The sequence below is a fragment of the Perissodus microlepis genome, chromosome 17 (assembly GCF_051167445.1).
Source record: "Perissodus microlepis isolate ML-2025 ecotype Zambia chromosome 17, ASM5116744v1, whole genome shotgun sequence".
In the NCBI taxonomy this organism is placed as follows: domain Eukaryota; kingdom Metazoa; phylum Chordata; class Actinopteri; order Cichliformes; family Cichlidae; genus Perissodus; species Perissodus microlepis.
In genome coordinates this window covers 13,146,405-13,168,980 of record NC_140477.1, presented here as the reverse complement: position 1 = coordinate 13,168,980, position 22,576 = coordinate 13,146,405, and the positions used below count along the sequence as shown (strand labels likewise).

The 22,576-nt window shown below is 39.6% G+C and overlaps 1 protein-coding gene across 1 annotated transcript; it reads right to left on the bottom strand.

The window, feature by feature from the left end:
- Positions 1 to 1,505: 1,505 nt before the first annotated feature.
- On the bottom strand, positions 1,506 to 22,172 carry dcn (decorin). The gene is made up of 8 exons (XM_084910145.1): positions 21,696 to 22,172; positions 13,574 to 13,794; positions 8,675 to 8,787; positions 7,353 to 7,566; positions 6,053 to 6,166; positions 5,741 to 5,834; positions 4,312 to 4,450; positions 1,506 to 2,957 (listed from the first exon to the last, which is right to left on the bottom strand). Exons 2-8 carry the CDS (start codon positions 13,773 to 13,775, stop codon positions 2,757 to 2,759), a joined length of 1,077 nt encoding a protein of 358 aa, XP_084766271.1. The 5' UTR covers positions 13,776 to 13,794; positions 21,696 to 22,172; the 3' UTR covers positions 1,506 to 2,756.
- Positions 22,173 to 22,576: the final 404 nt, after the last annotated feature.

Here is a 22,576-nt window from a genome sequence, read left to right as displayed (position 1 = left end):
AGTTCTACTGTCAATACCTTACAAAAAAAAGCATTATTGAATTGAATGAATTGAAGGTGTGTAGTAGGAACAAGAAAAATGCTCAAAAAAGCCAAAAAATAATGATAAAACCACAGTTTTGAATTAAATAAGATATTGTAACTATATTAAAAAACAAAAAACTTCTTGTCACAGCCTTTTTTGGAGTCAGGAATTTTAACCACTATATATATCTCATGGGAGGCCAGTTTCTTTTTTCTTCAACCTAAATATTCCCATTAAAGTCTCCCAAATGACTCGTTGACTATAAATCTCCGATGGCTCCCAGGCCAGAAATGTTTCTTCTGCAAATACTGTTTTTTTCATCCTGGACCACAAAACCCATCAAAATGAGTTAGAGCCTGCTGGGGTAGCTCGAAGCAAATTAATCTACCATAAGTTAGATTTTTAAGGCTCTTTACAGCCTTCACCACAGTGTTTTCACTCACCATGGGATCTGGATGTTGTGTGATGGTGATTATAGAGCTCCGTTATCAAACCTGGTAACCTGTGTGAAGTGTACGTGATGTGTTTGTGTCTGAGCTCTGGTTTCCTTTGAAGAATCAAACACACCGCACAGGAGACTTTATGGTGATTGCACTGTGTAGTATTTGCAGTTCGGATTTTTAACCTATCCCTGCTGTAATAGGGCAAGAGGCTGGGTGCACTCTGGACGCAACATTTGCAGCATACATGTAAATATAAACGGTGCAACAGTCGACTGATGATCTGCTCAAAGTGTCTTGTTGGGAATGTCTTCAACCCCCGGAACCATACACAGCAGCATAAGTAAATGTAGAAAATACACTAAAACACCTATTACATACCGTACTGGTAATATATTGTACCAGTGAGTAACACAGTATACTTAACAGTTCAAAATCACTGTTTTAATGAAAAGCGCTGTTTTAATTTGATGTAATAAGTCACTAAAACCCACCTGATTCTGTCAAGATATGTTGAGCTCTTGCAGGCCTGTATACTATAATTAAAATAATTAAAACTGTAGAGAAGTACAGTTTTGATGGTGTGACTCACTTACTGTTGCCAGATGGCAAGAAAGCATTGATGTTTAGCACGAGCAGATAAAGGCAGCGATAAAAGTGAAAGCAATTGATGACTTTTAAATAATCGAAAGTGAAACATAGTCCAACCTAGATCGCTTATTAGTCTGGTTTTATTCTGAAATGCAGTCAGCTGAAATAATGAAATTGAAATTTTTAGTGTTTGGGTGCACGTGTTTTTCATTTGATAACTCATCGCGATTTCATTGCACATTTCCAGTCTTTGCCAAGGTTCTCTCTCAATGACATGCCTCCTGTTAGCGTTCAAATTTGATGTGAATTTATGTTCTATGTAAGTGAAGATTTCTCATGTTTAGTACGTTCTCTTGATCATTTGTGCTATCCAGTGACCTTGGAGCTAACTCTCCATTCACACCAAAGATAATAATGCTAATTCTGGTCATTGTAACCATTAAAAACTGCTACTGTTTCCACTAGTATTTTTATTTTGTTCATGACAACTTAGCTGGAGCCCCTGCTCCGAAAAAAAGAGGAACACGTTTGTTGCTGATATATTAAGTCTGAGCTATGGTAAGTGCTTGTGCATTTAAGCAATGAGAGGTTTTTATACAGCATTTATATACAGCATCTATACATACAACATTCACACCAATATGGTTGCTGCTGGCATGTCAGTCTACATAGACCCTCCAACTTCCAACAAAAAGAATAAAAAATAAAAATAAAGGGAAGGTAAACATGAAGTAGATACATACACGCATTAACACGACAATAAAGAAAGCATCAGGTTCAAGTTGAAAGGAAAAATTAAGAGCATGCATATAAATCTTTGGGCATGGCTTCTGTTTAAAACATATATGATTTATTCTACATTTAACAAGCTATTTTCACCTTGTTTTATGGGAAGCACACACTTGGAACAGAACAGGAGATGGAATGTGATGGAGAAAATATATAAAAAGATCCGGAGCTAAAACAACATGGAAGGAAGCACAAGATATCACAAAGCAAATGAAATCACTGCTGCTTTTATCTCTACTTGGATTGAGAACAATTCAAATAGACACTCTGTGTTCTTGAAATGCAGCTTGGTAATATTACACTTTGAATTCTATTCCTAGTACACAGGCAATATCTACTACATTCTAGTATACCGGTTGTTAAAGGTATTGTAAAACACAAGTTAACCCATTGCTGCCTGCTCTACAGGCCAGCTAATTCATACAATGCTACAGGTCTAAAAGGTGATTAAATTGAGATTTCCACTGAGTGAGATTTTTTTGTTGTTGTTGGGTTTTTTTTTGGTTTGGGTTCATCTTTTAATTTGTCCACTGAATAAATTGCACATATTATACACATTAATATGTTACAGCACTTATGTGAACACATATGCAATATTAATGCTTGCGTAACTGGTCCCGTGAATGATGTGCCCTGTGCACGAAAGCGTCACCGTAGTGTGCTAGTATTTGCAGTAAGCTGTGGGTACTATCGTTGCACAAACCTTGAAGCTGAATATTGAATCTGATATGTTGTGTTTGAGGTCCACAGAGTTTTGAAATGAGTATGCGAATTAACTGTATCATCATTTGTGGAAAGGCAGTGTTGGTAGGGAGTCAGTGTTGTGGGGCTGTTGTCAAACACTCACACATACAAAACTCTCACACACTCATTTACAAACACACACTTCCTTGCAGTGGCATGTAGGACGCTCTACTTCTTCCTGTAGTTGCCGAGCTGGATAGCGGAGCGGTCAAAGACACAGCGGAAGGTGACTGGCTGAACTTCCCAGTAAGGCACGGGGTTGCTGAACAGGCTGATGCCAGAGTACATGGCCTTCTTGGTGTTGAAGCCGGGAGGACAGAAGTCCTCTGTTCCCACAGCGGCAATCTTGTTGGCATGAAGGTAGACCACCTAGAGCAGGGATTAAAATAATAACAACATTCGGTCACCGAACGTGCATGGCAATAATTTGGCTTTTCCAGAATAAAGCAGATTAAGAGGAAAATAATATGTCTCAAAATGAATGATAGCAACAACCAAGCCAGGCTGTTTTTCCTCCTCTCTTCAAAAATATGGAGAACTCAGGAAAATGACAAAGCTGGTAGGCTCTAGGAGCAAAGGCGGGAAAGTGGCATAACATTATAATGTTAATTACAGACTTCAGAGTAAATATGTCATCATATACAATGGAAAAGTCAAAAGACAGAACAAAAAGCATGAAAGAGACTTCTATAAATAATTTCTTTGTATGTGCCACCTTTTCTAAACATCTGGTTTCACTAAAAACAATATTGTTGTCCACCTTTCTTTGTTTTTTTTATGTAAAAAACACCCTAAATATCGCAGTGTAGATATTCTTACAGTTGCAATAAAACCTTCTGTTATGCAACTTCTATCAGTCCCCATCGGCTGATACATTTCTGCTCATTCTATTGGTAAATCTCATAGAGGGTGTGCTATTTAATGTGCTCCAGCATGCTTACAGTTGCTGCTGCCTCTGCAAGTTTCTCCTTCTCATACTGTATCTGATCGTCATTTAATTATTGCCATGCCACTTTGGGCTTTCCACAGACTTGCGTGGGATGTCCAGGAACAGGAATTGCAGATGAATCACACAATATCCTTTTTGACTCAGAGAATGGAAGTGTCCCAATCTGTGCTGGAAGTAAAGGATTTGTGCAGACTGTGCATAGTTTGCAAATTTTGAAAGTTATATCAACAATCTGGTTCATTTCTTCCAAAAGTCTGGGATGTTTGCTCTTGACAACATTCACAGAAAAAGGTAGTTTGTAATCTAATACGTTTTGATCTATTGAGAAATTCAGGGAATTACCTTAAATGAAGGAGCCTTCTGAGATAAGATTGAAGCAGTAGTTCCACTGTTTGAGATGCCAAACTAAACGTTAAATGGCCCGTCTACTTTCCCCCTACTTTCCAGATCAGATTGTATCAGTGTAAGCTACCAACAGTCAATAAACAAACAAAAAATGAATCCATATGACTTGAGTTATAAAAGCCTTGGCTGACTTGTAATTGAGCATTGTTAACCTAAACAACCCAAATGAAAAAACGCAGCAAAGTAAACTTTTTCAGCATGGTTTACATCAGAGAAAAGGAGCTGTGTGTGATCAAACCATAAGAGAATGAGAAACATAACTACAGTGCTGGAAATAAGTGGTTGCAATAACAACCTTCCTTTGATTAAGATGTGTATTGAAAACTGGAAAAGTGCCATAATCCTAACGTTAATCAGATGAGTATGTACCTGGATGTACTTATGGTCGGGCAGGCCAGGAGGAACGCTGGTCAGAGCATTGTTGTCAAGGTGCAGCTCTCGCAGGTGGGGTGCGTTAGCCAATGTGCCGTTTTCCACAGAGCTGATCTGATTGTAGCTCAGACCCAGCCTGCAAGAAAAATCAGGAAGTAGAAAAAAGTAGTACATTGCAAACTAAGCCAGTGACATTCACTCCAAAGTCCTCAATAGCTAATAAAATGAGCTGAAAGGAAGTGAGAGAGATTTACCAGAGGAAATGCGCATGCAGGAAAATATCCACACCTGCTGCAGAGCCCAGAATCTCCCACTCAATTACTTCATTATGAGAGAATGGAAAACAAAAAGCATCTTATGCTCCTCTTCACTCAGCTTCTGCATCAAAGTGTTCTTTGTTCTGGTTTGGTATGCCATCCCTGGCATAATCTGAGCAGTGATCTTATAAACACGTTCTAGTCATTTATGAGCAAACCATTTATTTTGATTATCCAGAAACCACTGTTTAGGCTTTACGTTTTTCCAGACAGAAAATTGCTTAAACAGTAACACTGCAGCTAGTTTTCCAGGTCAACAAGCCAAACCAAAGAGTGGAAACACAATTCAAAAAGGTAACTCATTCAGAAAGGTACATTATCATAAATTATGAGCCACAAGCTTAGACTTCAGCCTGCTGTACAAATGTCTGGTAGCTCTGTATGATATCAGGGATAGCAGATATTCTTGATGTAGTACTCATGTCAGGAATAGAGCTGCACTCATAGGAGCCACGCCCACCAGCTGTTCAAACCTTCTATTTGTGAGTGGCAACCAATGAGAAAAAAGCTGCCTAAAGGGAGCGGCAATGATGCAAAAGTGACTGCAGAGAAATGTGAGAAATGTGACAAAATGTGCACATTCAGAGCTGAAGCTGACACATTCAGATGACCTAGGATTAATGGAAAAAAAGTGCGCGTCTTAAGAGGCTTACTTCGGTCTCCAGTGAACCTCCCCAGACTGTTCTTCTTTATGTACTGCAGAAAAACCTAGCTCTGCAAAACTCAACCAACTCCAATCCATCGGAGAGTGAGTGCCCCACTCACTCGGCTCCCTTCTGACTGCACTCCAGCCTGTCTGCAAGCGACTGCAGGCACCCTCAGCTTAATTATCATTCACTTACAAACCCCATAATAAACTTTTTCCCTCTTACACACTCTTAAATCCATTTGGGCATCTGCATTTTTTTTTAAATTCAGGACTCTGGATAGTCATGTTTTTCTCCTTTTTTCTAAGCATAAAGCATTAAATCAGAGTACTACAACTACTCACAGCCATGTAGTTGCAAGTGGTTAATACTGCATTGAAGAAGTGGTCCCACCTGCACTCACTTTAAAGCTCAAAATGCAAAGGAAATCACAGTTTAAAATGATAAACATATGTATATTACTTTGCCAGGTTATTTAGGCCTTTGAGCCTATCAGCTGTCAGCTTGGTGATTTTGTTTCCATCCAGGTGAAGCTCAGAGAGAGAGCTGGGCAGACCTGCAAACCCACAAGACAATAGATGCACATCAAAAACCAAGTGGTATTAAGAGGTAGCAACTTCTATGACTTCTTCAATCTTCTGTGACAGAAAAAAAGCAAGAAGAGGATATTTCTAGTCTAGGAATATGCAGTATTCCTTCTTTCTTTTCTTTTTCCAGTCGCATGCACAAATCTTTTTTTTAGGAGTTATTTGTGGTAATAGATGAGAGCAATACCTTTGGGAACCTCTGTGATGTTAGTGTCTGCAATGCGAATGTAAGACACCCTTTTCAGGTCAGCAAAAGCACCGGCCTCAATTCCTGCAGTTTTCAGAGGATTGGATCCAAGCTCTGAAAAAAAAAAGATGGAATTGAGGACACATGACAAAAAAAGAGAAATGGATCCCAAATTAGTTCCTCCCTGGATGTGTTACGGGAACAACGAGGGCTGACTAATGAAATAGTTTTGTTGTTGTTGTGCAAGAGAATAGTTCTGTTTGCACAGTCATCTTTCTCCATGCCAGATTTCCTGGTTTGTCACAGACGGAGCATCATTCTCATACCACTTTCACTGTATTTCAGGTGATTGAATCCACACGCTGGCTTTAGTTTAATCAGTGACACACTGATACTTTATTTGTGGGACAGGGAATTTTAAGAGTTAGATATGAGTTATCAAAGTGAGGAGGAAATTAATGGGACAATTCACAGCAAGATTTGGTGTTAGTTGCCCAGATTTGAAGATTTCAGTAGTGAAAACCTCTTTAATCTTGCAAATATAGTGAAGATAAACAACTCCTGCCTTTTAGTGTTCCAGTACATTTTAATCAAACAACTTAAGTTTGATATTGTTATTATTACAGCAGAAGAATTGATAAGTGAACCTAAACACCAAATTCTAAGCTATAAAAACTGTAAGCTCATCATTTTCTACATATATGATTGGGAAAGAGTCACACCAAATTGGGAAGATGTGTTGGTATTTTAGGAGAACACAGGGAGTTTTGTTACATTTGTATGATGGTAGGGGCTCTGCCTTATCTTGCTTGTAGGCTTCACTATGCTGAACAACTTTGCGATTTCATGTATGAAATTTGCACAAGCGTGCAATCAGCTAACATTAGAACCGAGCCAAGGGAAAAGCACAGATCCTTCTGCAGAGAATATTCAGAAGAATGGAGACACTAGCTCCAAAATTTGGATCAACTCATAGCAAAACAATCTAGATGGATAAACAGCAGTACAGCTCATTGCCCAAATATGCACATTTGATTTGTAAACTGTACATTTCAGCAAAAGAAGTGGGGGTTGCATTTTAAGACACCATAGAGAATACATTAACAGGTCACACACAAAACATTAAATCAACCTTCGCAGGGGCCATCAAGCCACCAGCTGCATACTCGGTGTGTTTACATGAGCAAGTTTGCTTCTTTTCAAATGAAAATCAGACCTGCTAGCTATTTCTCTGTATGTAATTACTTGAGGGAAGAGCAAAAGAATATCTAGTAGTAACTATATCAGTAAATTTTTATACCCATGACGATGACATGGGACATGCCCTGGAAAGAGGCCTTTTTAATCTTGGTGATCTCATTCTCATGGATGCGAAGCTCCTGCAGGCTCTTTGGCATGTTAGCCGGCATTTCCTTTAGCAAGTTCTTTGACAGGTACAGGCGCTGCAGCTTGGTCAGAGGGCTGAAGGCCTTGGGGTGGATGATAGTGAGTTTGTTGTTCACGAGGATCAGAGCCTGTAAGAGGGAATACAAGGGAAATAAGATGATATTCTTGACTGTAAAATGTTATTATTGCTGCCTAGTGTCTATAACAGTGTTAAAGTTAATTAAAAAAATGCATGAAATGATGAGTTCAAGGCATTAACAGCAACATTTCAGTCTAGAAAATACAGCAGCAGCGTTTCACATCCAGATCACTGTTTGATATTTATTTATATGGAATTTGAACATTTATTTGAAACTTTACACCTTGGTGGCTTCTAGTTTTTCCACTGAGAAACTTTCATGGCTATATGCACCATAGGACTGTGAAAGAAATCGTACTTTCCAAATAAAACCGCAACAAAAACAAAAGATATTTTGAACCCAGCAGATGTTGTGGTGGTGGGTGTTATTCCTAATGCATTTTCAGAGGAATCTCGCTCCTGCTGTTGCCCTCTCTTGGAGCAGACATGAAGCAATATGTGGACCAATCCCCTTGTGAGGCCAGTTACATTACATTGGAAACAGCTCTGGCTGTCAGACTGAGGCATTTATTGCGAGAAGGAAAGCTACGAGAGTTCAGAGGTGTAAGGCTGTGAGGCCTATAGGGATAATACTTTCCATGGTCTGGGGGACTGTGAGAGGGGCAGTCGTGGTATTTACTATTTGTATAGGGAAATGGAGGTGGTGCTTTATGGTGGTGGAGGATCTATCCAACATCAAAAAATTGATTTAATACAAGACTCCGGCTTCCTCCCACCGTCCAAAGACATGCAGTTTGTGGGGTTAGGTTAATTGATTAATCCAAATTGCCCATAGGTGTGAATGTGGGAGTGAATGTGAGTGCGAATGGTTGTCTGTCTCTGTGTGTTAGCCCTGCGACATGTCCAGGGTGTACCCTGCCTCTTGCCCTATGACAGCTGGGATAGGCTCCAGCGCCCCCCGCGACCCTGAAAAGGTTAAGCGGGAGCAAATGGATGGATGGATGGACAAGATGTTTCCCAGTGTGGATAATCAAGTTTTATGTTGAAAGACAGCTGTGGTGAGTTTTATAGTTACATAACTTCAGACATTATATAATGTTGGGAATAACAAATGGTTCATGGGCACGCGGACCCTGTGAAAGCGAATGATCTCTTACGTGTAGTCCTTTAAGGTTCTTGAAGTCATTTTCCTTGATCTCAGTGATCTTGTTGTTCTGCAGGTCCAGCAGGGTGGTGTCATCTGGAATATCCTCAGGGACAGCCTTCAGGCCTAAAGGAGGTGATTTCAATAAGAACCTTATTAACTGCATGTGTGGTTATGACAGTCAGCAGCATACAAGTGCAATAAATCCATCAGAATGATGGATGGTGGAGTTTGAAGTAAGGCGGTGACAGTGGTGGTTCAGGTGCTGAGAGGTTAACCACACTTTGACCCCAAGAGGAAATGGATACCAAACGGTTACCCGCTATTCTTCCCTGGTTTCTGTCCGCCTTTGTCCGACTGTGTGAAAATGTGTAGTGTGTATTTGTGGAACTTTGTGCTGTTGCCAGAGGCAATGTGTGCTCAGCATGAGCTGCAGGAAAGACAGTTTGGACGCAGATGTTTGAATTTGAAGTCTTGAGTTACTGGTCTTCATCCTGGGAAGGATGATTTTTTTTTTTGTCAGGTAACATGTGGATTTTTAAATCATCCCATAAAAATAATCAGATTGATACTGAGCATCACTCAGTTTTTTTTGATAGTGTGGATGATTCGAAAAGTTTATTTCGATTTTTCAAAGCAATAAACAAAAACAGGTGTAGCTGATTTGATGATTTGTTTTTAATTTGAACAGCCAAGAAAAACTAATTTTTCACAATTTCACACATTTCATTTTTAGTTCCTTTAAACTTACAAATCCACATGTGATAACTGTTGTGTGTTTGTCTGCCTTGCAGTGTTACTGAATAAAGCCTCTCCGTGATGTCTGTTGCATACTGGCTTGGGAATATCTAACATTACAGGACGGTGCTTTGACTTTTTTTCTGGGTTCTTTAAGATCTTAAGAACAGACATTCCAAAGGGACAGAAAATCTATTTGATGTGCTGCGAGGCACACATGGTGGAAATGGACCTTGAAACAAATTTCCTTTGGCATTAATGCAACTGCATACCTGGACACTGAGGTCACATGAAATCCTTTTGCTTGGACTTTAGCGCGGCACGTCATGAGCAAATTAAAAAAAAAGGCATCTGATGTGAAAGACAGTTTTCAAAAAAGTTGAATGAAGACACCTAGGAGATTTTTATGCTTCTGTGGTGATACAAAAAACATACGGCGAGATTCCTAATGGGCAGTTTACATTTGAGAGGAAGAGGCGTAGAATAAACTGTTTAACAAAAAAGGTTACACTCTGTTTCTCCACTCCATACGTATGTCTTGACAAATTTTGGCTCAATAACTTGTGACTACTTCTGTTTGGCTCACCCAAACATTATTTCCTGCTGGTTTGTTTTTCTGTCAGCTTTTCCAACTTGGCAGTGCATGACACATTAACACAGCAGTTTGTGGTCATCATTACAGCACTGCACTGTATAGCTCTAGTCTTACACACACACCTTTCATTATTCTTTTCTAAAAAGTCAAAATATCTCTGCTTCCATGGGCCTAAATCTCATTTTTTGATGCCTCTATTGTAAAAGCAACAATTTTGTAGAAAGCCAGCTGGAAAAACTTTCAAAAGGATGTGTTTGTGGTTTCTAATAGAAGCAAAAAATGCACCATATATATTAATATGTCAGGCAAATGACAACTGCTGAAAAATATGGCCTTAACCTAGTTCCCAACATCTGTCATCTGCCTCAGTTAGACACTATTTATTACAATTTACAGTCAACTATCTGGTGACAAATACAGCTTAATAAGTACTCCATGTAACCGGAGGTTTAGAAGAAAAATGGGTGGAACGTGTGGTGCTGACTATCCAACAAAATACATGGTTTTATGACGGCATGTTTCATCTGCAGATTCATTTTTTATAATAAGAGTGTCAAATTAATTAAAAACCACCCCTTCAAAATATTTAACTTAAAACTTGACTAAAAAGAAATGTTTTCTATTTGAGTGTGAATAATGATTTGACATCTCGTGTGTGGAAAAAAAAATCTCGCAAGAAACTCAAAAACATTCAAGATAAAGGGCGTTGTGCAATAATCATGCAATCTGATGTGATTCAAAGTAGTTGAGCCATAAATTACCTGAATATGAACTCCATAAGGCCCAACAAATGCGTTGTTTTCTGGACACGAAGTTTGGCTTAATTAATGTTCTCCATGTGATGTCATGCACTCTTTGTTGGAGAGCTGTCTGCCCTTTGGTATGTGATACAATCACAGGTTGCTAGGGACAAATCTGTATCCCTGGACTGGTTAGTAGAGATTCCTGAAGGTTGCTGGCTTTCTCGTGGGTGAAATGAGTTGGCGTGGTTGTCTGTAGTTTTTCATGTTGGTCTGCAAATACTCGCTGCCTAGCTGCCTTATAAATAAAATCTGAGCCTCGGCACTGCAGCCAAAACATTTCAAAAGTTGCAGCTTTAACTTTGAAGTCAAACGGTCTTCATTTCTGGTTAGTAGACAACTTTATTACCTCCATTCATACTACGAGTGCACCAATACGCTAGCGACCAAAGCAAGTTCCAAAACAAGGACGTTTTAGTCAACTAGCTTGGGAATAAACATTTTCCCCTAGGAACAGGTGGTTACCGGAGGGTCTCTGATCTTTCTCTAAGCCTGTGTGACTGGAGACTTTAAGTTAACCTCTTGTGGTTAATGAACTGTAGCCAAGCTGTCAAATGTACTGCGAATGCAAAGCTTGAAAGAAAAACGCCTCATTACACAAAAGCAAATATCTAAAGTTAAAAAATGTTTAAAATTACAGCATAAATTAACCGAATGTTTCATTTCTTAGTTTTCATCTGTTAGCAATCGGGAAATGAGCAAGGAAAAAAATGGGCTTCGAGTCTTGTCCTCACTTCACTAATCACTCAGTTTTATATCAGAGTGATTACAATCTCAAGTGCATGATTGCTTTGGAGTAGACTGGACTAATTTGGAGCCTTACAAAGAATTAATGACACTATTTATGAAATTTCCTGTCGTTTTCTGGAACTGTGTCTGGGAAGGATGAGTTGTCACAGAACCAAATGGCTCTTGGGAAGTTTGGGACTTTTTTGGGTTGTTCAGAAGGGTGTGATGCTCAGGTTGCTCACTTTATACCGTCATATATTTTTACAAGACAATTAGCTTTACAGGTTTAATGGGGGATTGCGCCATTTTATTACTTGTAATGGAAAAAGAAAAGCTGTTCTGCAGCCTGTCAGCAAAACCTCTTTCTCACAGATATAATCGCAACTTTTGACCCTTACACCGGTTTTCCCCCTGAATGTTTTAACTGTCATCGTGCCAGCAGCAATCAGCCTCACTGAGAAAAATCCAAATCTCTGAGTTCTTTCAGACATTTTATGGCCAGACTTGTGTGTGTCCAAACACATGCAATGTTTATTCCTGTGTGCATCTGAGCATTTGAATGTCTATTGTGGACATGCCAGCAGATCTGCGGAGCAGATGGGGGATCTGGAAAATAGTGCTGATGCAAGAGTGGAGACTAGAGTTGCATCTTTGGGGAAAGTGCTGCTGCTCACTGCCCCTCTTGGAGTAATGACATAATGGAACTGGTCTCTCTGACCGTCTGTGTTTGTGACTGCCTGTCTGTCCCTTAACCGTTTGAGTCGCCTGCTCGTATTTGTTTGCCCGTCTCCTTATGCTTCTTTTCCAGAATCTGAAACATCTTTTGTTTGTTTAAGCGATGTCTGTCTACTCCTCATCCTAGTATCCTCCATTAGTGACACTCCTCCCTGTCCTCCTCCTCCTTGAAGCTCATACTTTCCAAACAAAAACAGGGCCAAAGAATTGTCAAACCGAACTGCCTAGTCAAGCACTTTTACATAATAACCAAATATAAATGAGGTCAGGGACTTTTGTGTGTTGGATTCTGAAAGATGACTGAACCTTTTGTGTATGCCATACATGAGATTAGACAAACATGGCAGATGAGGTCCAAACAAAGAAGATGACTATTGAGTAAATTGTTGTGAGTGTGATGAATGAAAAACCCAACTAATAGTAGTTCTAACGTTGGTAAATAAACCATGTAAACTTATAGAAGCACTTTTTGGTTAATTTAAGGTACTAGAATATATTTATGAAGTCCAGGTTAACCTTTAATCTCCGCTGTGATTAAAGAAAAGCTGTTATCCAGAAAAAGAAGATAATCTTGTTGTTACAAGAAATGAAATAAGACTTGCAGCATCTGGAAGCATTTAATGTATCAAAACAAGTTCTCTGGAGGACTGTGCAAGAATGAGTAACACAATACACCCTTCCAATGACCCTTTCGGTTTGGGTGGAGCGAGGAAAGCAAGTGACTTCTTTCAGGCTCTTAACTCCTTCCCCCATAAAGAACATTTGGTGATCTCTCCAGTACCCTTAATGATGAGTTTTCACACCTCTATATATAAATTAAGATGTGGTTTGGCAACTAATAGGGTAGCCCTAGTGAACTGTACAGGGAGAAATCACTCCCATCACTACCTGATGCACACCCAATCTTTTTTTAGGAAGCAGGCCTGAAATATGACAGAAAAGAGAAGCTATGGTTACCCCTAGTAGGTGTCTGAGGAGGAAAAGAGTTAAAAAATGTAATGCCATGAATGGTACAGTGGAACAAGCTCAGGCATTTTGAGTCTAGAACAGGACTGCAAATGAAGGACTGAATGAAGAAAACATTTCGTCTCACAAATGTTTAGGAATTAGGCCCTAAAATAGATGTTAGCTGTGCTCAAGCAAACCCAAAAGAAACATGCAAAGCATATCTTTATAGGTGATGGAGTTCTGTTTGTCTATATATACTGAAAGATTTTGGACTTTCACCATGGATAATTCTCATATTGTTTAATCAGTGGTAGAAAACAAGTCTACACAACCATATAAACCACCACTGGGAAGTGTATTGCCTTACCAAGGTCAGAGCACTGGATCACACGCAAGTGGCACTGGCATCTGAAGGGGCATTTAGGGCCTCCAATCACGGGGGGCAATGGGGACTGAGTAACAGGGTCCCCTGACCCCTCATCCATCACGAAGTCTAAGAAGCCAGACTGGCGAAAGGGCAGAGCCCAGCAGGCGGTGACCAGGAGCAGAGAGAGACAGGCAGACCTCATGGTGCTGATAGTAGGGAGCCTGAAATGACACAGAAGGTTTTGGGTGGATACACTTTGAATATAGTCTTTTAGTTTAGAAAATAAGTTTAGAAAAGACCAAATTCTGTTGAATTGGATGCTGTTGAATGCTGCAATAAGTCAAAAGTAGACAAAAGAATGCAGTTTATAAGAAAAAGAATAAGAAATGTAGAAGTAAAAACACCTTTAGTTTAAAGAGATTAGTGAGGGTCATCCGACTGAGGGTTATCTTACAGATACTGTTAAAAATAACAATCATATAAAATAATATATTTTTATTTTATATATATATATATATATATATATATATATATATATATATATATTTATTTATTTATTTATTTATTTTTTTTTTTACATTGTTACAATCCAAGTGTCAGCCTTATTGTGACCATGGTCAAGTTTGCATTTCTACTGTTACTGCTGGAACTACAGAAGGCTTAACATTTAAACATTTATAGAATGAGATATACAAATGAAATGAAATGAAAGATTTCCTTTATCTGTCCTTTTGGCACCTAAGTTTCAGTCTGTAAGAGAAAATCATCCACTTATCCCCATAGAGCCTTTGTGTAATCCATGTGGATCCCTGGGTACTTTTACACCTACACCACATCAACATCCAATCCCAGCATAAACATGGCCCACGTAGCCCTTCATATTCACACGATGATACCTCCCAGTCCACTCTAGAAAAAAAAATCCAGTAGTGCTCCATGCTTCTCCTCCTGTATCACCAATACAGCAAACCACTGCAGAATTGTCAGTATTTCTGTAGGTTGTATTGCAAACTTTGCTGAAATTATGAGGTGTATAAGGTGAACAGGAACAGGAGACAATATAGTCTCTTTCATACTGTATCACCAATTCAGACAGAGCACTACTCAAACTCACACCGAGTCCTGCCTGTCAGATAGTCTACTGACATTTCCTGTATCTTCTCATGATAAATTCACTTGGAAAATCAAAGAAGGTGATCCTGTTGCTATCTAGATGGGAGTATGCTTTCTGCAGCACATACTGCAGATGTCTGCATGATCCATTCCCAGATTTGGTCTATATGCAAACTACAGAGGGTCAAGAGATGTTTTCATGAGCAGCATCAAGTGGGCCAAGACATTTGCTTTCTCCAGCCTGCCCACTGGTCGTCTGTCTGTTGTGCTTTGGCACAGTTTCTGAGTTTCCTCCTCTATGAGCGCTTACATTTTCAACTTAACCTTCAGCTCCACCCTATCCCTAGACATGAAGACTTCATCTTTTCATTAAGCATTTCTTTCAATGACCAAAGGATTGTTCATAAATCAACATGAAATCCTGTTTGGGGAGATAGTGTGGTCACAAAATTTAATGTGTTCTGTGATGCTGCCAGCAAAACTGTTAATGTCCTGTCCATGAGGTGAACCAAGTACTCTGGTTCCAGTATGTAGCATCAAAGAAGTCCTGGATTACCTCTACAGGCTCATTTTCCATTAATTTTTACCTTTTCATTAAGCATGTTTCATATTTTTTGCACCTAATTCTTTTTTTTAATAACCATTTTAGCTAACAGCTGCTTGCGTTTTTACAGTAATTCAAAGAAGATGCATGACAAGAAATTTCATGGTTGCAGCTGTATATCATATTTAACGAGTTATAATGATCGTTTGCTTGTCGAACACTTCATCTTCTGTATGGGTCTATATCTACAGTACAAGTGGAGTCGCTGGGAGAATCCTACTTCCTTTTTTTTTCCTATTTCTAAAGATAACCTCTCTCTCTCTCTCTCACACACACACACACACACACACACACACACACACACACACACACACACACACACACACACACACACACACACACGCATGCAGAGTCTCAAAGACCCAGCAATCTGCTTGTCAACCTTAAAGCCAAACGTTCCTCCTTCCCTCGTGGTGCCACAATAATTGAAGGGCGCTTTTGAGCCACAGCTGCTAACAAACAATTTTGGAGCTGCTGGTCTGCAGCCGACCTTGACCTGAGCATCATGACCAGGATGATGAAACTTAACAAAAACCATCAGCTGGCCAGGGTTAAAAGCGACTCCGAGGTTGCTTATATGACCTCTGAGCACACATAGGATGTTAGTGGCCCATATGTTTATTTTATTGGGGGGTTTTTGTGTAACTGGGTTCATGTTAAGGTCTTCTCAAGTGTGGATGAAACAAAAAGTTTGTTTTAATGTGTGTTAACACAGGTGCCTGTGTTGTTCTTTTGTACTGTAGTACTTTTTCTATTCTATTATTAGGCATGTCACAATGAAAATACTAGACTTTTGCTTAAACTATTTTGTAAGCTTTTAAGAGCGTGTTTGTGAGAATGGGAGTGAAAGTGAGTGCTGACGTAGTGCAAATCCTGGTTAAGGTTGTGTCGGGTCATGGGGATCACGGCTCAAAGTGACTCTCAACATGAGCAGTAATTATAGTCTCTGTCCACAAAACAGCCACCGATTTGACACACTGTACAGCTTCAGTCCAGCGGTTACAGTGCTTGCATACAGTGTGACCAAGCTTGAAATCACATCCATTCAGAGGGGAATCAAGTTCGATAGGTTCGTTTCTGCCTCTTAACTTTCCTTGTTTTGCTATGAAGTGCAAAAACCAGAAACCCCCCCCCCCCAAACAAAGCAGCTGATTCTATAGGTTGGATATTAGAAACTGGAATTGTGTCACATGATCATGTGTTTGATGTCCAGATTCAGCTTTCTGTGCTTTAAAAACATGTTGCATTTGCTTCACTTGAATGTGTTGAATGAAAAAGCTCTGGTCTCAGCAAACATCTGATCCAGAGGACAAGTTGTTCCAGTCTTCCAAGGGCTGCGTAATCTTGGCTGTGTTAGGCTCTCATATCTAATCAAAGCAGAAAATTCAATCCAATAAAAACCTCGTCTACAAAACTGAATGCAGTGTTCTTTAATTTTGTTGGATTTTGGGATGTAAGGCACTCGTAGGCCAGTATTATGAGTATTATGAGCCAGTGGATGCCAGATCATATGGTACCAAAATAACTATAACCAACATCATGTTGTGCTGTTGACACAGTATCTATAACAAAGTATCTATGTCAAATTGGATGGACCTGTTTTGCATGATAATTCATTTGCTAAAGCATTATAGTTTAACTATTTGAAGCCACTTTGCCAATCCTTTCAGTGAACTACTGATATTGTAAACTCCTTACATCTGGCACATTTCAGAGGCTGAAAACTCAAATTAATCAGCAAAACCAGGTTTGTTTAACAGAACAGAACAGAAATGGGCACACATAACCAAGGACTACTGAACCTTATCTGTCTGCTTTGACCTCTGGCCAAAAACACATAACTAGATATACATGAACATGCTCACTGGTGCAGAATTTCAGTTTCCCTGCCGTCAATCTGTCAGACGGTGTCCATAAACACTTTAGCATCTTTTAATGGAAGCCAGACATGCAAAAGGAAGAACGATATTAGAGCAATCTCAAACTGAGCTCTGTTAGCCTTTAACCGCTGCAGCAATACTGCAAACACAAAGCTTACTGCTTACTACTTCATGAGTTGCTGATGATGAGAGTAAAATTAGTTGAAACAAACCCAAGAAAACTAAAACTAAAAGCTTTTCAGACAGAGATTGTTGTTTGGGACGTTAACTAAGAAATTGGAACCATAGCTGCAGAATAAACTTGAAGTGGTATTAGCATTATTAAGTTAGGCGTTTTTGGATCAAGAGGTGTAGAAATTTATAAACTAGTATCACGGGAATATTAGTTAAAAATTTTGGTCACCCAAAGTCTTTCTGTAAGCATTAATGTTTACTCTAAAAACCCACAGACACAATGAAAAAGTTAAAATTCAACCTGCTGCACCCCAGGCATTGCTTCCTTAATTACCAGTCTGCTCAGATGCATCTACAGGCCCCGAAGGATTGGCCTGCAAATCTGAAATATGGCTTCTCAAACAACCCGAAGGGCTGTCAGCCCTGAACAGCATGCAGGAACATGACTTGACCCTGAAAAACTCCAGATCACACCAGTGTTAGCATTTCTAATTCCCTCTAAGAAGATACAGCTTTCTGTTACAGGATAAATGTGATTCACTTTATCACTTCCAGTTTTACAGAGGACACCACAAAGCTGGAGATACAAACATAACACTAGAAAATTTTATCATTTTGTTCCTAAAAATGCAGAAAACATCTTTTATTTCTATTAAAATAAAAACAAAAAACCCCAACTTTAATATATGTTTTCAGTGATTTAATGTTTGTAAAATCTCCAAATTACATTTCAAATTAAACGTACATGAAAGTGTGAACAAATAGTAACCGCATTAAACCATCTTCCAAACCTCCCTGCTTGATCTTTCAGGTCAGAGTGTCTTTATTCGAGGAACATGACGAATATTGTTGATGGTGTGGCTGTATGCCAGCTTGGAAGGTGACAATGAGAAATTCTTTGTTGACAAAAAGTGGACAGAAACTAATTGGCAAAAGCTGCTAGACGAAAGGTTTCCTGTTATTGAGCTATGAAACAAACACTTGCACTTTAAAAACAAATGCATGTTTGAGAAACAGGGCTGCAAAAAATGTCATCATCAGTAAAACAAAGATTAGCATGTGCAGAAGTGATATATAGCCAGTCATTGGAACCTAACTTGAGAAATATGTTTGGCTTTATACTGAGATTTAAAACACACTTGGATCAAGATACTGGTGTAGTAGCAATTTTTAATTGTCGTATTTTACTGCACTGAGACAACTGATGGTTTAACGACTTCCAAAGACTTTGAAAGGGCTTCCAGTGATCATTAAAGGCTTCTCAAAGCATTGGCCAAAGAATCAAACTAGGTATAGCAATGTGAAAAGCTCGGGCAGCTGTGAAAAACTTTAATCGATAAGGTTACCATTCAACAATATTTTCTTACGTATCTGAAACCTGGGATTCATCAGTTCATGTCTGATGAAAAAAAGTGGCGGAAGGGTTTGACATTTCCTGTGGCGGTGGCATCCTTGTCAGTTCTCCTGTCTTCAACTTTTGTCTCATCTCCCTTCCCTCCCTCCATTCTCCCCCAAAACTGGCCTCAGCATTACTAATGAATCCCAGACAGGAAACAGAGCCTGCAAGAGGGAGTAAAGCAATTTTCCCTTCTATGCTTCGTCACTTTTGATCGACCAAAGTGCAACAGCAGAACAGAAACAGATTCGAGCTTTAAACACCACAGAGCTTTAATTTGAACAAATCAAACCATGATGAACCAATCACCATAAAGCAGACGCTAACTGCCACTCTCGACCCTTGTCTGCTACCTCGCTCCTCTCCTCTTAACTCTCCACAGGCCTGCTCCTGACTTAGCAGAGTGTCTGCAGGCCATGAATCACTGGAAGGTATTTACAAGGCCACAGGACATTTAAAACACATGTGGCCCCTTTAACCTATCAGCAAATTAATGTGTTTCCCCCTCCCACATGATTGCACAAACACATATGTTTGATTGATGACTATGATAAAATTACTGAGAACTTTTAATTCAGCAGTTATTCAACAAGTCAGTGGTCATTACAGTCAACGAATTTCTGATACATATTTGCGGGATTTTGTGAGGGAGAACATGAACATCCGAAAATATGCACAGACACCGCCAACAAACAATGTCAGTGCCAACGAGTTCTCTAAAATTAATATGAGTAAAGCCAAATCAGTCTTTCCTTCCGTGTATATCTGCATGATGGGATGTTTTAGGCTCCAAGAAAAACCCAAGGGTTTTTCACCACTACGATTCAAAGTAGTTTCTTCATAGAGAAACTAAAAGTTTCAGACTAAAAAATATAACAGAAAGAACTTCTTGGGTCTGAAAACCTTGCCTGGCGTTTGGAATCAAAGTATGAGAAAGCCAGTGAGTGGTTAAACCACATTTCAGCTGTTCCATGTGAAGAGCTGTCAACCTGCCATCAGCCTCAGTCCCATTATCAAACGTCTGTGCTGTACAGACGTGGACAAACTGCCCAACCTTCTCCACCTTTCTTCTCTTTCCATCTCCTCCTCCCATTTTGTGCTCTCTTCCTTCCTTCCCAAGCCTTTCTCTCATAGCTTTTGGTATTTTCTTTCTCTGTCTGACCCCTTAACTTTGGCCAGAAGGACTGACATGTGGAACTTTCTGGTATTCCAACACACACAGGGGGAAAATACTTCAAGGCTGATGTCCATTCAAGTTCCATTGTTCTTTTCCTTTTTTTGACCCAAACAATTGAATTCCAAATGGAAAAAAAATGCCGTCCAGCTTTTACTTTAAAATCTGGTATTTCTGGTTTCTGGTTCAAACTTTAAACAGCTGCTTAGCCCAAGAAACTATGATCTGGAGGAGTACTTTTATTGCTCTGGGTGTATTTTAGCACAATGTGTATGCCTCTTTTTGGCTTCGATTCTATTCTAAGTGACATTTTTCTTTCTGTGTTGTTTCTAAGTTTTCCCCAGTTTTACTCCATTCCATTCAGTGTCATTCAGTGCAGCTGAGCCTTATTAAGTTTTTTTCCCTGCTGGCAAAGAAAGGATGTAATGAGTTAGCTCAGAGTTGTGTGGTGGCTTGCCGGGAAGTCTTCAGACCTCTTTGATAGAGGAAGCTGTACCATTACAGGATTAATGGTGCTGTGTGTTGCCAGGTAGAGGGTTTTTTTCATCTCCTCCTTTTTCATCTCCTCTTCTCACTTTAAGTTGCCCCTAGCAATTTGGGCGCTGCTCTGCTTCTGTGAAAACACAGTTGCAAATGCCACGGCGGACAGAGGAGGTATGTACTGAAAGGAAACAGGCTCACTGAGCAGACAGATAAGGGATTGGGGTTAAAATGGCCTGAAATGAGTCACTGAAATGGAAAGTGTGAGAAGCACCAGAAACAACCTTTCCAATCAACATCTTGACATGCAGTAATGGGCTGAATAAACACAAAGAAATCCTCATTGTTGTCGTTTCAACTTTTTTTCTCCACTCATTTACTTGTAGACTGGCCAATACGCCACAGGGAAAGGAAAAAAAGAGAGAAAAGGAAAGCTAAACAAAGAGAGAGGGAGAGGGAAAATGAATGCAACAAATCAGAATCTTTTCCACTGACGTTAGCAAATAATGACAAAAAGAATTAACCAAGTTAAGGAGAAAGAAAGTCCAAGTTTTCTCCCTTTTCCTCTCTTAAATCCTTCCATAAGCATTGCAAATCTGATTCTATTACCATGTAAAAATACAACACATTTGAATAATCCCCTGACATATGGGTTACATCTAAACAGTCAACAAATAAGTGTCCAAACACTTCTCTGGTCAGCTACCACAAAAACCAACAAATTAGAAATGCAAGTTAAAACTGTAAAGTGAGAGAACTTCACACAGTCCTCACTGGTGGATACTTTGGAGATCAAATACGGGGGAAAAATAATACATTTTTGGCAGACGAGCGAGGTACTGGTATCAACAGCACTACCACACCCCCTTCCCTAGTCGCTGCTTTCAGAGCTGTATGGAGATTGGACTGGGAATGATTAAAGTCTCATCACAAAGCCAAGAGTGCTGTGGGAACAAGGGTTGGCAACAAATCTGGAATATATACAACACACACATGCAAAATTAAGTATGAAAGGAGGCACACTTAAACCCAATTTGCCTCACATGTAGACACATGTTTAGAAAATAACATCATCAGCAAATAATGTCAGTTTTATATAATGGACAAAGAGATGTTCCTAATTCATCCCTATATGTGTAAGCAAGACATTAAATGATACAAAATTCTGAAGAGTTATCTCAAAACTATTCTCAAACTAAACAAATCTGTTCACAGTCAAGCCTAAGTCGTTGTTCTTGAGCTAAGATCACTCATTCATTCTCAGATTTTCATCCTTTATCAGAGTTAAAAGATTAACCTACCTGTTCTCAGTGGAAGCTAGGCAAAGAGAGTGGTTGAGATGAGCTTGACTCCCAAAATCCAGTCGAGCAGGGGGATGAGACTGTGAAGTGGCTGAGAGGGCCTATGGGGTAATTGGACTCGGAGCGCATGCAGCCAAGATCAAGCAGGTGTGCTCTGTCACAACAAGGGGAGGGGAGAGAGAGAGAGAGAGGGTGAGAGAGGAAAAGAGTAGCAGGAGGGAAAGGGGAGTGAGACAGAAAGGGGGAGGGGTCCAACTGCGGAGCTCCTCTCAGGACCGAAACAATTGGTGGAGAACTTCCTTCGTACTCGTGTGCTCCAAAAACAGCTGGGAATGGAGAAGGGAGGAAGGAAAAAAAGGAGAGAGAAAAAGAGGGCGAGCAGACAGAAAGGAAGAAAGAAGGGAAGATAGAAAGAGAAAGAGGCAGAGTCGAATTAAAGGCGGTGAGCAGGGATTCGTCTGGAAGCAAACTACTGAGACATCTGGTAATGATAGGTCCTCTGTGGAGCTCAGCAGAGAACACTGCACACAAACTCTTTTTCTCTCTCTTTCACGCTCTGTCATTCATTCTCATTCAAACTCCACTGACTACCTCCAGGAAAAACACACACACACACACACACACACACACACACACACACACACACACACACAAAAACCTCTTTCTCTTTTTTAACCCCATTGCCCAAATCTTAATGAGGTTTGTTTAGGCTGCCGTCATGAATCAGGATGTGTTGGGCTTTACCAGACAAAAATAGAGGAGGAGCCCTCCAATCTTAGTCCTTGGAGAAAAAAAAAATTAAATTTTTAAAATATATTTTTATTAAAAACAAAAAAAATACCCCGAAACTCATATAGTGTTATTTTAAAAAATTACCACAG